Source organism: Solanum dulcamara, chromosome 5, assembly GCF_947179165.1.
Source record: "Solanum dulcamara chromosome 5, daSolDulc1.2, whole genome shotgun sequence".
NCBI lineage: Eukaryota > Viridiplantae > Streptophyta > Magnoliopsida > Solanales > Solanaceae > Solanum > Solanum dulcamara.
In genome coordinates this window covers 8,298,990-8,317,660 of record NC_077241.1, presented here as the reverse complement: position 1 = coordinate 8,317,660, position 18,671 = coordinate 8,298,990, and the positions used below count along the sequence as shown (strand labels likewise).

Below are 18,671 nucleotides of genomic sequence, written 5' to 3'. Positions count from 1 at the left end.
ATAACATTTCCATACTACAACCCCATCCCAAAGTCTATAACATATGAATGACTAATTACCCCATCTCAGTCTCAAAGAAGGATAGTCAAACCTACCTTAATTGCAGAAACCGCACTCGAACACCTCTACCGAACAAGCAAATCTCTAATTCAATGTTCGGACTGACAACCCACTATCAACAATAAAACATACACATCACAAGGAGTCCAATGACATCCATATTGATAGGTTTCAAAATCGGGGGTAAAATGGTTCAAAAATTAATTATTTTCGAAAAGGATTAAATTTGAAATTTTATTTGAAAATTATGTTCTATACACCGAGTAGAGTTCGTGGCTGAAAAATCCATTAAAATCGAGCAATAATCGAGTTTTAAATCATGAAAATATAATTTTCTAACTTGAAAGAAAACTCCATAACCCACCTTTGAAATCTTGATTTAAAGATATTTTGAAGATAATAATTGCAGAAATTGGTAAAGAATAATCCCATCATGATGTTCTTTACGGAAAAACTCATAATTTAGACCCAAGAATCATTAAAAACAGAGCTAGGATGACAAAAAAATAATCCTTCAAAAATCATCACAATTTCATTTCGAAAATGGCAAGAGACGGCAACTTTGAAAAGTGATTTACCATAAATGAATCACACCATAACGATCCTTACAAAAAACTCAGCAATTTAGGAAGGGTAGCTACTATAACGCGAATCTTACCTCAAACAAATCTTCTCCATCACTTTTCTATTATACCACTGTATTCTTATGAAAAAACTACACAATTTAGAGCTTTGAATCACTGAATTCGGATCCAAGATGACCAAGAAATCATCTTTCAAAGTTTACAAAAATCGGAATCCAAAAATGGTCAAGAAAGCATCTAAAACATCAAATCTTACCTAAAACAAAGCTTCTAATCAAGATTCTGAGCTCACCAATGGATTTCTCGCAAAAATCTCTTGAAGATAGACTCTTGAATCTCTAAATTTGGACTTGAAAAGCTTAAAAAATGAGGGTTCAAAGTTGGGAGAAAATTTTGAAAAATCTGGTGCAAAATCTGCACTTTTGCACCAGATTCTTCTGGTTTTGCATTATTTAAAATCTCCGAACGGACCCTCGGAATTCATTCGGAATCCGATAAAAATAAACCATATATGCGACCCACTAAATTCGATACTTCGGACTCAATGAAGCATTCGAAATTATCATACGAGATCATTTTAAAAAAAGTGGATCCCACATCAAAGTGTCATTTTAAGGCAAATTCCACAATGGGCCTCGAAATTAAACCGAAAACTTCGAAAAGAAAACAAAGAGTCGCTCTAAAACAAACTCAACATTTCAGAACTAATCGCACTGTTAGAATTTTCATCCAAGTACGTTTTCCAAGAATATTGACCAAAGTCAACCATAGGCTAACTTTCAAAGTCAAAAGCGTCAAACGGCCCCAAACTCGTATCGATTAACTCGATAGTCATGACGACAATTCTACTAGCCTAATTTGGACATTTCGGAGCTGATGGAACTATCAGAATTCAAATTTGAGGTCTCCTTGATCCGAAACTCGAAAAGTCGTAACTAAACCAACTTAGGCCTTCAAAATATCAAAATGGACTCGTGACCTCTAAAAATTTAGCCAACACTTCTTCTAGACCAAAAATCATTTCCCGAATCCAACGGAGTCGTCGGAATTCCATTCTGAGTATCGAAATTTCAAAAGTTGACCAAAGTCAAACCTTGACCTAAAATTCCTTAAATTCCCAACTCAAGACCTCAAATCTTCGTTACAACTCCAAAACTAATTCCGTAAACTCCCCTAGACCAATTTTCACATTCTGAAGCTGCTAGAATTGACAAAATTCTGTTCCGAGACCCGTAGCTCCGGTTGGTACCGAAAATCACTTTTTCACCTCTTAACTCTATAAAACTCAAGAATTTGCACAATTTACAAACCATTAAGATTTTGACACTTTCAACTACACAAACTGATCAAATAATACTCAGGAGTACTAATAATAGAGATAAAATGGTGATTTCATAAAAAAAATAAAAAATGACTCTCAAGGTCATTACAATATGCTACTAATTAAGAGTGGTCTTCCTCTATTTTCATACTTCTCAATCTTTCAGAAGCTATAAAAAACTTAGTATCATAATGTGGGGTCCATCCCATACTCAATAATAGCTGCAAATCATTGCAGAATTGTCAAAGGCAGCAAATGTATTCTTGCTCTAAAAATTGATTTTGTCAACAAATGTCTGCAAATGGTTTTTGACTTGTTAATTGCTCAGTGACATCAAAGGAAAAAAGTTTCCCATATAAATAAGAGCCCTCAGTTCATTTGTTATAGATCCAATTCACACATAGGTTGTAATCAAAAGAGTGCTATTTCTTTTGAGTGTGTGGTAGTTATTTTTTAGTATTGTATTCGTGACTACACGGTGTAAAATTCCTTACTCTAATAATATCAGTTGCTCCTCTTGGCCCGTGGTTTTTCCCTTATTTGGATTTCCACGTAAAATTCCTCATGTCATTTTTTTTCCATTTTATTTCTACTATTTTGACCATATATATTTTTGTGTTTGTCCGCGTTTTTACCAACACATAAGAGTTAGCTTCTTTAACAAGCGCACATTGGACATGAAGCACTTCATCGTGGCCGAAATTGTAGTACAACAAGCCTTGCTTTGAGTTTAACTCCCTGGAACAATCACTGCATTTGATAACTGCCATCTCACCGTCATATGGATACGAATAGAGGAGCTTATAAGAAAGTTTCTTGTTTGTGCCAAGGGTTAATGTCATGGGAGCTCCAGCACAACTGCGATGGAGACTGAATTTACAAGTAGAGCAATGGTATGCTGGACCTTTTTCGTGAATACAAGCTGCACATTGGAACATTGGATGATCGGTATAGCTACCGCGTATAAAAGGGTGATTTGGGTGAAAATGGTGTTGTATCTTTTGCGGAAAAGGGAAACAAGTGTCGTCGATGAAGTAATTGCATAGCTGGCAAATGTAACCGGACAAAGCCTGGCTTGAACATATGCTGCAACCCGTGATTGATGCCTCATTCGTTTGTTTGATTGCTTTCAATGGATGTCGATGGCTGAAGTGTGTAACTTCTCCGAGTTTGGATTGTTTTCCAGGACAACTCTTTTGGAGGAGCAAGGATTTCTGTACTTGAGATAGAAAACTTTGATATCCTATAACTCCCAGTTCTTCTTCAGCAGCACACTCGAAATGACATATGTAATCAAACTCGCGATTGTAGAAAAGCCAAGCGGATTGCCTATTCATAACTTGGTTACAAACACAACATAACAGGGCTGCACCTTCACTTTTTAGTGGAAAACAAGTGAAGAGATCAAGAGGGTATTTTACCTTATGGATCAACGTCGTAGTCACAGAAGCACATTCAAGCACAGTAGAAGCAAGACTCATATACTCAGCCTCAACTGAACTTCTTGACACTGTAGTTTGCTTCTTGGCTTTCCATGAGACTAAGGACTTACCAATCTTGATAATGTAGCCTGTAACAGAATTCCTGGTAAGTGGACAAGAGGCCCAATCAGCATCGTAGAATGCATTGACCAATTCATCTGATCAACTGGCCAACAATGTGCCTTTTCCAGGTTGTCTCTTTAGGTATCTGACTATTCTCCATGTGAGACTTCTTTGGCTGACATAGAAACTGACTAAAAGTTTGAGTACTAAAGGGTATGTCTGGTCTTGTCATGTTAAGATATAAGAGCTTCTCTATTAGTTTCTGATACATGGTCTAATCTACCAATGGATCTTCTGATGCTTCTTGGTTCTTTCCCATATGCTCATCATACTGCTTTGATGTTAGTTTGATGTTAACATCTATAGGAGTTCGATCAGGTTTGGTTGTTGTCATTCCAACTTCAGATATAAGCTCAAGGGCATACTTCCTTTGATGCATTAGTATCCCTTCTGCTGATCTAGTGAACTCAATGCCCAGAAAGTATTTTAGCTCTCCTAAGTCTTTCATAGTAAAAGCTTGTTGTAATGCCTTCTTTGTCTCTTCAATCAATATCAAGCTGCTGCCAGTTATCAGCATGTCATCCATATACACAAGTACAATGATGATTCCTTCTTCTGATTTGTTGATGAACAAGGAACAATCATAGTGACTCTGTTTGAACTTCAGGTTAATGAGAGCTTCAGTCAGCTTATGATTTCACTTTCTTGGAGCTTGTTTAAGTCCATATAAAGCTTGTTTAAGCCCATATAAAGATGTTTAATAGATATATAATGATATGGGCAAAAGTTACTGGATTTTCGTAAAGCCGTATACAAAAGCCCCTAAAATCATATTCATGTTGTCGTTTTAGTTTGTTTTTTTAAAATGTTTTTCAAGCAAGAAAGTTGTTAGGGGTAGCATTATTGGAAGTATGAAGGAGTTACAAAAGATGATGAATTTTTGTGGAAAACACAACATCTTGGGTGACACAGAGCTTGTTTCAACTGACAAAATTAATGAAGCATTTGATAGACTTTCCAAGAATGATGTTAAGTTTCGATTTGTCCTCAATGTAGCTGCCCACCAATCCTCAAGTCTTTAGAGATGGTGTTTCTTGTTTTAAGTTATTTATTTGAAATTGTTATTGTAAGTTATTCTTGTGTCTGCTTTTGGAGACTTTCCATTATGTATCTTGATTGGAGTCACAAATCTCGATTTAATTTCAAATTGTAAGTGGTCTTTCTATCCCATGTTAATCTTTTTTGTATCGTTCCAATTTTATTGGATGTCCACGAAGGGATGCCTAGCGAGCATGAAAAATAACCTTTCACAGGCCAGCAATAAATATAAGTCCTGAATTAAACATCCCAAATATAACAAAATAATTAAACAGATGTTCTTACAAATCATATTCTGGTTTATAGAAAATGAAATAACAGTACATGCTACTAATAGTGGTCTTCCTCTATTTTTATACATTTCAACCTCTCAGAAGCTATAAAAAACTTAGTATCATAAGAGTTAGTTTCTTTATTAAGCGCACATTGGAAATGAAGCACTTCATCGTGGTCGAAATTGTAGTACAACCAGCCTTGCGTTGAGCTCAACTCCCCGGAACAATCACTGCATTTGATAACTGCCATCTCACCGTCATATGGATACGAATAGAGGAGTTTATAAGAAACTTTCTTGTTTGTGCCAAGGGTTAATGTCATGGGAGCACCAGCACAACTACGATGGAGACTGAATTTACAAGTAGAGCAACGGTATGCTGCACCTTTTTCGTGAGTACAAGCTGCACATTGGAACGTTGGATGATCGGTATAGCTACAAAGTATAAGAGGGTGATTTGGGTGAAAATGGTGTTGTATCTTTTGCGGAAAAGGGAAACAAGTCTCGTCCATGAAGTAATTGCATAGCTGGCAAATGTAACCGGACAAAGCCTGGCTTGAACATATGCTGCAACCCGTGATTGATGCCTCATTCGTTTGTTTGATTGCTTTCAATGGATGTCGATGGCTGAAGTGTGTAACTTCTCCGAGTTTGGATTGTTTTCCAGGACAACTCTTTTGGAGGAGCAAGGATTTCTGTACTTGAGATAGAAAGCTTTGATCTCCTATAACTTCAAGTTCTTCTTCAGCAGCACACTCGAAATGGCATATGTAATCAAACTCGCGATTGTAGAAAAGCCAAGCGGATTGCCTATTCATAACTTGGTTACAAATACAACATAACAGGGCTGCACCTTCACTTTGTAATGGAAAACAAGTGAAGAGATCAAGAGGGTATTTTACCTTATGGATCAACGTCGTAGTCACAGAAGCACATTCAAGATGAAGATCAAATTTACACGAGTCACAATGATAGTAAAATGAAAACAATGAATGGTGAGGACAAGAGTTGTCATATCCACATGCCACACAACAGAATTCACTTTTTTCCACTTTCGAATTCCAAAAAGCGATAGGAAGAAGGGTGAGTGAATGCATAGGATGAAAATCATGTCGAATTCTTTTAGGAATGTTAGAGCATACCTCATGGAGAAAGTAATGACAACGATCACAACCATAAGATACCCCAGAAATTATAATAGTACACATGTTGCATCTAATAACTTCTGTTCCTTTAAGGTGAAATCTTAGCAAAGGATGCCTGTGGCTGAAATGCACAAGATCACCATCACGAAAACGAGGAGGGCCTTTTGACACACAACTTTCCTCTTCCTTAGAAATCAATTTAGATCCTGATTCCTCTTCTCCTGTTATTTCTCTTTGGATCTTTTCCTGCCTCAGCCTAAATCTGTACACAACAGAGTATTTTTTTGCTTCATCCAACTGATGTTCAGCTTCAGAAGCATCTGATTTTTTGTGCTCAACTATTTCTAACTTTTGAGGATGATGAATTAGAAACTGAAGAAGAAATTTGAGCAGACAATAAACTAGAAGAATAGTTGGTAACCATACAGAAAGGCCTAGTAAATAACTGAATTCCAAGTTATCGTCAAAGCGCAAATACAGCATCTTCTTGTCGTCCGGCATCAACTGCTTGAGTATTTCTTCAATAATAGAGGACAAGTGAAATTATTGAACAAGCAAACGCTAAGAAGCCAATAAAAGTTAAAAGTGAAAAAGGCAAAAACAAGAAAAGAGATTAGGGAAAGGCAGAGAAATAAAGAAAGATTCCAGTTTTACAGTAACTTGCCTTTTGCAATAATTCACTGGCTAAATGATATTTTATATGAGGCCTTGGGTTTTAGAGTAAATTTCTCAAATTTGTTGTTCATAATGTTGCATTTAGCAGCCAAAGTTAGTGGCAGCAAAATGACCTTTATCTTTCTACAACTTTATATATCATTAACTATTTATTTGTCTATTATTCTATCTTATGATGATTTATTTATTTTTTTGTTCATTTTATTTTGAACCGTAAATTGTTGTGTTTGTGGTATATACACCAATAGAAAATTATGAAGAAAAGTCATATTTTTTGTTGTGCGATCGATCCCCGAGGAAGTCGATTTTTTATCCAAGACCTGTGGTGGATGCCAGCAATCTGAAACTTATGATCACTCCTAAGGACTAAAAGAAGATGAACGAAAGAGACTTATAATGGTCAACTTCACCGACGATGGAGGGCTTTCACACCCTCATAACTCATTTGGTAGAGGTAAGGAGGACCAATGATAGGATGATGACGATTAAGTTAGTCGTTGGAGGGCTCACCTTGAACATTATTAGTGCCTATGCGCCGCAAGTGAGGTTGGACGAGAAGACAAAAAGGCGCTTTTGGGAGGACTTGGACGAAGTGGTGGTCAGTATATCGCCTACTGAGAAGCTATTCATAGGAGGAGATTTCAATGGGCACATTGGGTCTGTTTCGACGGGCTATGACGAAGTGCATGGAGGATTTGGCTTCGGGTGCAGGAATAGTGGAGGAGCCTCACTCTTGGATTTCGCAAAAGCTTTTGGTTTAAGGGTGGACAACTCGAGTTTCCCAAAGAAGGAGGAGCACTTGGTAACCTTTCGTAGCTCGAGGGCGGCGACGCAAATAGACTACTGGCTCCTTAGAAAAGATGATAAAAGCCTCTGTAAGGACTGCAAGGTCATACCAAGTGAGAATCTTATGACCCAATATAAACTATTGGTCATAGACTTGGAGATAAGAAGGAAGAAGAAGAAGAGGGTCGTGAATGACCGATCGAGGATTAGGTGGGGTCGTTTGACTCCATCTAGTTCCCTAGAGATGGGGGAGAAGTTGATGGCTATGGGGGCGTGGGATAGTAGGGGGGAGGCGAGCAGTATTTGGGATAGGACGGCCAGCTGTATTAGGAAAACAGCTAGAGAGGTACTGGGGGTCTCACGAGGCCTCCATGGTGGGCATCGAGGGGATTGGTGGTGGAATGGAGAAGTTCAGGGAAAGGTAGAAGCAAAGAAGCAGGCATATGTAAATGTCATGCCCCGGGAGGGTACCCTAGGCGCGACCGGCACTTGAAAGCCATTTTTGGCCTTCAAGCGAACCACCTGATCCAGTCACACTATCATTCAATCACATTCACTCAACGGAAAACTCAATCATAGACACACTATTCATAATATGGGGGCCGAAGGCCAAACATTTTCAACTCAACAAAACAATTATAATACGACTTCTCAAAATAGCAGTCCAACCATCCCACACTCTAGTCTATGAAGCCTCTATCAAAGTCTAGAAGGTGCCAATGACAAGCCCATGGCTACCAACAATCCAAAATAAAAGAAGCGACAACAAAACTATACAAGAAAGCTCAACTTCCTCTGGAAAACTAGGAGGACTCACCAACTAGGTGGAAGTGTATGTGGATCTTCAACGGAGCGCTGATTGATGATCTCTGGTACCTGTCTCTGCATCATGAAACGATGCAGGCCAAATGGCGTCAGTACATGGAATGTACGAGTATGTAAAATGGCCGGATGAAACAAACATCAATATCAACACAGGATCTCAACTCATATATATATACATAACAACTTGCTCAAGGGTCCTAAGTCTAACAAGGAATAGTTTAGATGGTACTAACTCATAAGTCACTCAACTCAATTGACTCGGAGCACTATCAAGACCTAAATGAGAGTTTCTCTTATCCGACAACCATCACATATGAGCCAGTGATAGTACAACAATCAGACTTGTTGCCATGTCTGTCCATACCTTGCCAGGGCATGAACGCCTCCCTAATCATGGATACCATCGATTAGTCAAGTCCTATCATTTCAAGACAATAAAAATGGGAAACATCCAACTTTAACGGATCGATCCCACGGGAAGCATCCGACTTTAACGGTTCCATCCCTACCTACGTTGGCGGTGTAGTTTCTGGGGTTCGAGTATGGAATGTACTCTCACCCGCTTCGATGCTCTATACTCCTTCCATGACTCCATGCTCATAAAACTCCCTCCAATCATCTCAAATAAGCCCTCACGGCTAGTTTCATGTAGAACATTGTCAACTCATCAACTCTATTCTCATCTCAACTCTATTAAGTCATAATAGCAAGTCTCATTTAGGACCTCGTCCACTCGTCAATTCTATCCTCCAATCAACTCAATCAAGCCTCATTTAGATAAGAATTTATGACATCTCCTCAAGACTCATCACAACTCTATGGCTTTAGCCCAACAATTCAAGTAGAATAACACATTTAAGAAAATAACTTATGCAACATAATCACATGGTTAAAAAGATCAACAAAACATATTAATAAGTCATCTCCATCAACTCATACTAACATTAAGATTTTGGGAACTCCTTAGCTCAACAACATCAACACAAATAGGATCAAATTAATGGGAGACAAAACTCATTCAAACACAAACCATACCAAGAAACTCCATTCTCATGGACCTCTAACCTCAAAGCAAGAGTAGGGCACATGGGTGGACTCATCCCATGTTTTAGATAGCCTTACATACCTTAGTGAAGACTTGAAGAAAACTATATTGTTGGGTCTTCAATGGAAGACTCAAATCTTGAAGCTCTTGGAACAATTCTTGTTGGAAATAGAAAAGAAGAAGAAAAAGAGAAAGAAGAGAGAGAGAGAGGGGTTTCTAGGGCTTTTCTAGAGAGAGAGTGGGGCTGCAAATTGTGATCCTAAAATGCCCAAGGATGATACATATATAATTTGGGTGAATTCCAAAATTGCCCCTTCTCAAAGGTTTTGAAAATAGGCTAAAATGCTCCTGGCGCGATAGTGGCGTGTCGCGCCATTGCAGCGCCAGGTCAATTTTGCCTAAAAACCTGCACATCGGTTAGTGGCACGCTGCGCCAAGGACCAAACAACTGAGGCACATTCTTGGCGTGATAGTGGCGCGTCGCGCCCTTACAGTGCCAAGGCCAATATTTTCTGGGTTCTGGAAATAGGCTTGAAAATCCTACACACCTCGTAGTGGCGCACCGCGCCAGGGGCCAAACTACTGAGGCGTATTCTTGGCGCGATAGTGGCGCATCGCGCCACTGCGGCGCCAAGCCCAGTTTTCCAGCAATTGCAACCTAGGCCTGAAAATCCCTGCTGTGCTAGTTCGTCTTAGGATCATCATATCTTTCGACTCTAAACTCCAAAAATTACATTCTTGGTGGCGTTGGAAAGAAGACTCGACGACCTTTAATTTGATGGGTCGTGGGCCACCCAGATTGTCGTCTTTCAAAAGATAGGGTCGTTAGTAGTCGACCCCTTAAACGAACTCATCCTAAGACTTAGCCATGACGGACCTTTTTGGACGTAGCTTGGTCCTAGGGGTATTTTGTGACCCCATATCACCTCCAACACTCTTCAATTGCTCAGGGACTCATCTTAGCTCAAGCATATACTTCACAATAATAGAGTTCGACCCTACCCGAATTACAAGAAGGGTTCGAATCTTAGGGAGAAATTTTGAGGGGTGTTACAGTAAAGTTGGTAGATAGCAAGGATGACGAAGACAAGTGAACAAACAGGAAAAAGTATAAGATGGCGAATAAAGAGGCGAAGATGGCAATTTCAGTGGCTAAAACGGCAGCTTTTGAACGCCTTTATGCAGAACTAGAGGAAAAAGGCGGGGATAAGAAGCTATTTAAGCTTGCTAAGGTGAGAGAGAGGAAGGCACGCGACTTGGATCAAGTGAAGTACATCAAGGACGAGGATGGTCAAGTACTAGTACAGGAATCCCGCATTAGACAGTTTGGGCAGTCATACTTTCACGAACTCTTGAACGAATGAAGGGATAGAGACTTTGTGCTGGGAGACTTGGAGCACTTGGATAAGCGCCGCGACTTTGGGTATTGTAGGAGAATAAAGGTTGAGGAGGTTAAGGGAGCTATTCATAGGATGAGCAGGGGAAAAGCGACCAGACTTGATGAGATCCCTGGGGAATTTTGGAAGAATGCAGGTAGGGTAGGATTGGAGTGGCTGACTACACTGTTTAATGTCATTTTTAGGACATCGAAGATGTAGTAAGAATGGAGGTGGAGTACAATCATTCCCGTGTACAAGAACAAGGGAGACATTCAAAGTTGCACCAACTATAAAGGTATCAAGCTGCTAAGTCACACTATGAAAGTGTGGGAAAGGGTGATAGAAATGAGGGTGAGGAGTAGTGTGTCTATTTCAGAGAACCAGTTTGGATTCATGATGGGGCGCTCGACTACAGAAGTCATTCATATTGTAAGGAGATTGGTGGAGCAGTATAGGGAGCGAAAAAGGGACCTACACATAATATTCATTGACCTAGAAAAGGCCTATGACAAAGTTCCAAGAGAGGTCCTATGGAGATGCTTGGAGGTGAAATGTATACATGTGGCGTACATTAAAGCGATTAAATACATGTATGATGGAGCTAAGACCAGGGTAAGGACGGTAGGAGGGGACTCGGAGCACTTTCTTGTTATGATGGGGTTGCACCAGGGATCGACTCTTAGCCCGTTTCTATTCGCCCTGGTGATGGATCAATTGACAAGACAAATACAAGGTGAGGTGCCTTGGTGTATGTTGTTCGCGGATGACATAGTCCTGATTGACGAGACTCACAACGGAGTTAACGATAAGCTGGAGGGCTGGAGACAGACGTTAGAGTCTAAAAGATTTAAATTGAGTAGGACCAAGACAGAATACTTGGAGTGCAGTTTCAGTGTCCTGCGCGTAAGGCTGACGGGGAAGTGAGGCTTGGTACCCAGGCCATTCAAAAGAAAAGAATCTTCAAGTACCTTGGGTCTATTATACAGGAAGATGGGGATATCGATGATGATGTTTCACACCGTATTGGTGCAGGGTGGATGAAATGGAGGCTCGCCTCCGGAGTGCTGTGTGATAAGAAAGTGCCACCAAAACTCAAAGGCAAGTTCTACAAAGTGGTGGTTAGACCGACTCTATTATACGGGGTGGAGTGTTGGCCAATCAAGAAGCTTCATGTTCAGAAGATGAAAGTCGCAGAAATGCGAATGCTGCAGTGGATGTGTGGGCACACTAGGATGGATAGAATTAGGAATGAAGATATCTGAGATAAGGTGGTATTGGTATCGGTGGAGGACAAGATGCGGGAAGTGAGACTGAGATGGTTTGGGCATGTGAAGAAGAGATACACAGATGCCCTAGTGCGGAGGTGCAAGAGGTTGGCTATGAACGGTTTCAGGAGGGGAAAAGGGAGGCCGAAGAAGTATTGGGAAGAGGTGATTAGACATGATATGGCACAGTTGCAGCTCACCGAGGACATGACCTTAGATAGGAGGCTGTAGAGGACTCAGACTAAGATAGTGGGCTAGGTGGCCTATCTTTTCTCCATAGTAGCTGTAGTCGCGCTCATTTGTTTATTAACATATGATTTTTGCATGGGATTACTACTTATATTAGTTGGCCCAGTTTACTTTGGGTATCCTATTTTATCTATAGTAGTTAATGCTCCTTTATCCCCGATCTTTCCTACCCTGACTTTATCTCTCTCATTATTCATATTTTTATATTGTTTGCTATATGCCTGGCTATACTGACCTATATCTTGTTTTCCTTGTTTCTCCTCTTTTTTTCTTCTCTCTTAAGCCGAGGGTCTTTCGGAAATAACCGTCCTACCTTTTAAGGTGGGGGTTAGGTCTTCATACACTCTACCCTCTCCAGACCCCACATGGTGGGACTATACTGGGTTTGTTGTTGTTGTTGTTGTTGTTGTTGGAGACAAACTAAATATGTAGATTGCCTATAAAATACATTTTGGACCTGCTGGAATCATCAAATCACTAAAATTGGATCATGTTGATCTAAAATTGACAGTCATCAAATTTTAACTTTTTAAAAACTTTAGCATTCAATCAATGACTCAAATCACTTCCGAGCATCTCGGGATCCATGCAAACAACCCAACAAAGTCATAAATCACCCTGTGAACTTATAGGAGTTCTCAAAACTCTAATCTTACCTCATTAATATATAATGTTGACTTTGGTCAAATTTATTAAACCTCAAACCTTCAAAATTGAAAATCTCATCCGAAAGTCATCTGATTACCTTGGAAATTGCACCAATCATCCTCGTAAGTCACCAAAGATATACAAAAACTATAGGAAACACCAAAACATGAAAAATATGCAAAACTCAAAATAACCATGAGGATCGATACAAGTCACTTGTAGAATGAGAGTGTGGCAACACTCTGCTTTAGGTGCTTGGAGATGAAAAAAATGAAAAATCAGCTCCTAAGTAGGCTAATTTTCAATCGCTAATCGTCGCTAGTCATATACTGCTAAATTAGGTTTTAGGCCGAATTCACACTCCAAAACCTACCTCAAAGGAAGAAGGATTTCCCAAGCCTTAAAAGAAGTGGTCGACCTAGGATTTTACGTTAGTGGGTTCACTAAAAAATAACTTTAATCGACAATAAAAATAGTATCGATAAGTGAAATTTAACCAAGCCACTTTTTTTTGTTTGGCTGGGTGAGATCATGGGGATTAGCCTGGTTGAAAGGGAGGAGTTGGCTATGTACCAATTGAGGGGTGTTGCACAAATTATGTTTGATTTATGGAAAAGTGAGAGGCCTAGAGAGGAGGAGCCTGTGACTTAAGATGAGTTCAAAGGGGTGTTTCTTGATCGATTCTTCCCACTAGAGTTGAGAGAGACTAAGGTGCAAGAGTTTATTAACCTCAAGCAAGGTGGTATGAGTGTGAGGGAGTATGCCCTCATGTTTGCTCAATTATCAAAATATGCTCCATTCATGGTGGCTAACTCAAGAGCTAGTATAAGCATATTTGTATTGGGTGTGTCGGCTATGGTTGCAACAGAGTGCAAAACGGCTATGTTAATTCGAAAGATGGATATATCTAGACTCATGACCTATGCATAATAAGTAGAAATTGAGAAGTTAAATTTGAAGAATAAGAAGTCTACGAGGCCAAGTACCGATGATAGTGAATTCTCTCGTGCTAAGTCCGAAAGTGGTGGACGTTCTCATTTTCGTCAAAGGTACTCCGGACAAGGGTATTCTAATGCTACTACTCCAAGATTTGACAAAGATAGGGTGCCTAACCCTAAACCTCAAGGAGGTGCTCCCATTGGACAAGCTACTCCTACATGCAAGGACTGTAGTAGGAACCACAAGGGTGAATGCCTAGCCGGGTTGAATGTGTCCTACTGGTGTGGTAAGCCAGGTCATCATGCAAAGGAATGTAAGGGTAAAGATGTTTGTTCTCATGGCCAAGTTGTTCAAAGTGGCCAAGTGCAGCCAAAGGGTGGTCAACGCAATAATAGGTTATATGCTCTCCATGGTAGGCAACAGGTGGAGGAGACGCTCGATGTAGTTACCGGTATGCTATGGGTATTTAACTATGATGTTTATTTGCTATATTTGGGTAAAAAATTATCTTTTGTTTCTCCTTATGTGGCTATGAGATTTGATGTTATTCCCGAGATATTGTTAGAGCCTTTATATGTTTATACTCCCGTAGGTGAGTCTGTTGTGGCTAAAAGAGTCTATAGAAGTTATTCGGTTGTGATGTTCCATAAAAATACCTTATATGATCTAGTTGAGCTTGAGGTGACCGATTTTGATATCATCCTTACAATGGATTGGCTATATGCATGTTATGCTTCTATTGATTGTATAACCCAAGTGGTTAAGTTCCAATTCCCAAATGAGTCGGTCCAAGAATGGAAGGGTAGCAACTCTATATTTAAAGGTCAATTCATTTCGTGCTTTAAAGCTCGAAAGATAATTTTCAAGGGTTGTATTTATCATCTTGTGAGGGTTAGGGATGAGAATTCTGAAGCCTCTATCTTAGAGTTGGTCCTTATTGTAAATGAGTTTACGGATGTGTTTCCCGATGATTTACCCGGTATCCCTCCCGAATGGGAGATTGATTTTGGTATAGATCTTCTTTCAGATAATCAACCTATTTATATTCCTCCTTACCGAATGGCTCTGGCAGAATTAAAGGAGTTGAAGGATCAATTGAGGGACTTATTAGACAAAGGGTACATTAGGCCAAGTATTTCTCCATGGGGTGCTCCCATATTGTTTGTTCAAAAAATGGATAGTTCACTACGTATGTGCATTGATTAACAATAATTAAATAAGGTAACCATCAAGAATAAGTACCCAATTTCGATAATAGATAACTTGTTTGATCAATTACAAGGGGTAAGTTACTTCTCCAAAATAGATCTTTGTTCCGATTATCACCAATTGAGGATGAAGGAGTGTGACATTCCCAAAATGGCTTTTCAGACAAGGAATGACCATTATGAGTTTCTCATCATGTCGTTTGGTTTTACCAATGCTCCCGCGACTTTCATGGACTTAATGAATAGGGTGTTCAAGCAATGCCTAGATATGTTTGTGATTGTATTCATTGATGACATTTTGGTCTACACTCGGAATGAGAAGGAGAATGCAAATCACTTGAGGATTGTATTGCAAACTCTAAGAGACAAACAATTATTTGCAAAGTTCAACAAATATGAGTTTTGGTTAAGGGATGTGGCTTTTCTTGGTCACATTGTATCCGGTGAAGGAATTATGGTTGATCCTAAGAAAATCGAAGTGGTTAAGAATTGGCCTAGACCATTATCTCCTTCGGATATTAGGTGTTTCTTGTGCTTAGACGGATACTATAGGAGATTTGTGGAAGGGTTTTCATCGATCTTGTCACCTTTGACAAAGTTAACTCAAAAGAAGGTGAAGTTTCAATGGTCGGAAGCATGTGAAAAGAGTTTCCGAGAATTGAAGGATCGTCTCACTACCACTCCTATCTTGACCTTGTCGGAAAGGTCCCATGGTTTCGTGGTATATTGTGATGCTTCAAGGGTTGGTCTTGGTTGTATATTGATGTTGTTGACACCCAATTTTGGACCTCCACAACGTAATTTAAAGGAAAAAAAATCAAGTTTCTTCAATTTTAAACAATTTAAAAATAATTAGCTTGCAAAAAAATAATAATAATAAAAACGAAATATATATATATATATATATATATATAATACTTCTTGAACATTAATATATATTTTTTTATTCAAAAATTGTCTCAAAAAGATTTTTATTTTTAAATAAATATTTTGTTAATCAGTTTGGCTAGTTAATAGATTCATATTTCAAGTTAATTAGTTTAAACTTAAGTTAATTATTATACTTTATCAAAATTAAGAAGTTTGTTAATTAATTGATATTTATTTATCTTATTTTAATTTTGGCCTTCTTCCAATTTTAAATAAATTGAAATAATAATATTTTATAAAACTCAAAATATTTTTCAAGTTATTTTAAAATAATTTTGTCATCTTTATTGTTTTAAGATAATGTATATAGTTTGTATAATTATTACCTTTCAAAAATATTCAAAATTGATCTAAAAAAGAGGACTTTTTATTTTTATTTTTATTTTTTATTTTATCAATTATTTCTTAAATTAGCAGGTTTACTTTTCGAATAATTAGTTTATGATTAGGTTAATTATTTTATTTTTGTTAGAATTAATTCTTGTAGTCATTTTTTATAACCATCTTAAATACATCTAACCACCCTTTACATTATTATATTCTCCACCCCATATTATTAACTCTAACCCATACAATATTTCCACCCACCCCCAACCCCCTTTTCAGAACCCCATACGTGCCCCCCATAATACTATATTCATCAAATAATAATAATATATTCCACGTGTGTCCCCTCCCCATATCCCTATACTGATACAATATTCCACACATGTCCCCTCCCCATATTCCTATACTAAATTCCCCTTTTTCAGAAAAAAAAAAATAAAAAAAATAATATATATATATATATATATATATATATATGTTCATCTGCTATATTTAAAAAATATATATAACAATAATAAATAAAAAAATATTCATCCGAGTTCTATTCAAAAAATAAATAAATAATAGTAATAATAATAAAAATAATATATAACAATATTTTGTTCCCCAATATATATATATATTTCCTCTCATTCCGCCTTATTTTATTTTTCTGTCCATCCCGCATTATATTCTTTATCCGTCCATTCTGTATTACTTTATTTATCCGCTCATTCTGCATTATTTTATCTATCCATCCATTCCGTGTTATTTTATTTATCCGCTCATTCCCCATTATTTTATTTATCCGCTCATTCTGCATTATTTTATTTATCCGCTCATTTCGCCTTATTTTATTCATCCGTCCATTGTCTTATTTTAATCATCTGTCATTCCCTATTATTTACCTTCATTTGCATATCCCTACAAAGAGGGGCGGACAGACTAAGAAAAAAACTGACAGAGGAGAGGGACGGACAGACAAAAGACTCAAAAAATCCTTACACTCTATTTTTGATTTCATGCAAAGAATTTTAGAATTTTTCTCTCTATCGTACTTGACTTTGCTTAAAGAGTAACGGTAGATTCGTGACCGAATTATTCTCATTGACTGCCCTGCAACAGGTAATATTCACTCCATGTTCCTTTTTTTTGTTATCATTATGATAAAATATTATCCTAAAAATATTATCTTGTTAATTTCGTCACTCTCTTCTTGTTGCATGAACATTTTTGGAGCAAAAAATGAAGTCTTGATTTGAGACTCTAAGAAATAGTAGTAGTGGTAGTAGTGGTAGTGGTGGTAGTGGTAGTGGTAGTGATAGTAGTGGTAGTAGTGGTGGTAGTAGTAGTGGTAGTAGTAGTGGTAGTAGTAGTAGTAGTAGTAGTAGTAGTAGTTATTGTTATTATTATTATTTGTTATTACCGTTATTATTATTATTATTTACTGTTATTATCATTATTATTATTGCTATTATTGTTGTTGTTATTATTATTATTTTTACTATTATCATTATTTTCATTAGTATTATTATTGTTATTATTATCGTTATTATTATTTTTATTATTATTATTATTATTTGTTATTACCGTTATTATTATTATTATTATTACTGTTTATTATTATTTTTATTACTATTATTATTATCATTAATATTACCGTTGTTATTATTATTATTACTGTCATTATTACTATTCTTATTATTATTATCATTATTATTATTATTATTATATTATTATTATTATTATTATTACTGTTATTATTATTGTCGTTATTATTGTTGTTATTATTATTATTACCGTTATTATTATTATTCTTATTATTGTAATTATTACTATTCTTCTTGTTATTGTTATTATTATTAGTATTGTTATTATTATTGTTATTGTTATTATTATTACTACTACTACTATTACTACTATTATTAGTATTATTATTACATGTTAAACTTGCTTATATAATTTGAATATATTCTCATTCATGCAATAGCTAACATTATCTGGATGTTTGGGTTTGGAAACCTCTAATTAAAATTGGTCATTGTAATGGAAGTTTTCCATTATTTTTTCTTATATATAAAAGAGATTAATATTTTTCTTTAAGGCCAAGCTACTAGTAAAAAACATTCCATTTAGACACGCATTTATTTTATGCGTAAAACAATATTCGTCTATTAATTTCAAGTTCGAAAATCTTTTTCTCACTTAATTATTCAGCTTTGTTTTCAAAAATTTTGAGCAACATTTTCTAGTTTAATTATTTAACTTAAGTTTGGATGGTAATCATTTTTTAACGAATCTTAAAGGATTTTTAACTCCTTCCCTTTAGGATAACTAGAACCCTTACCTAGAATCGAATAAGTTAAGTAGACCACTAATTGGAGTTCATT

At 37.2% G+C, this 18,671-nt stretch overlaps 2 protein-coding genes across 2 annotated transcripts; both read right to left on the bottom strand.

The window, feature by feature from the left end:
* Positions 1–2,087: 2,087 nt before the first annotated feature.
* Positions 2,088–3,632, bottom strand: LOC129890444 (uncharacterized). The gene is made up of 2 exons (XM_055965999.1): positions 2,568–3,632; positions 2,088–2,186 (listed from the first exon to the last, which is right to left on the bottom strand). The coding sequence occupies exons 1-2, from the start codon at positions 3,444–3,446 to the stop codon at positions 2,088–2,090; spliced, it is 978 nt and encodes a 325-aa protein (XP_055821974.1). The 5' UTR covers positions 3,447–3,632.
* A 1,184-nt stretch (positions 3,633–4,816) lies between these two features.
* On the bottom strand, positions 4,817–6,809 carry LOC129888982 (uncharacterized). Its single transcript, XM_055964061.1, has 2 exons — positions 6,691–6,809; positions 4,817–6,544 (listed from the first exon to the last, which is right to left on the bottom strand). The coding sequence occupies exon 2, from the start codon at positions 6,525–6,527 to the stop codon at positions 4,938–4,940; it is 1,590 nt and encodes a 529-aa protein (XP_055820036.1). The 5' UTR covers positions 6,528–6,544; positions 6,691–6,809; the 3' UTR covers positions 4,817–4,937.
* Positions 6,810–18,671: the final 11,862 nt, after the last annotated feature.

What these genes read in the sequence shown, in the direction of transcription:
- LOC129888982 (XM_055964061.1), bottom strand. Translation starts at nt 6,527, where the DNA reads ATGCCGGACGACAAGAAGATGCTGTATTTGCGCTTTGACGATAACTTG.
- LOC129890444 (XM_055965999.1), bottom strand. Translation starts at nt 3,446, where the DNA reads ATGAGTCTTGCTTCTACTGTGCTTGAATGTGCTTCTGTGACTACGACG. An exon ending in CAAACACAAAAATATATATG is followed by an intron (nt 2,187 to 2,567) that starts GTCAAAATAGTA and finishes AATGATTTGCAG; the next exon opens with CTATTATTGAGTATGGGATG.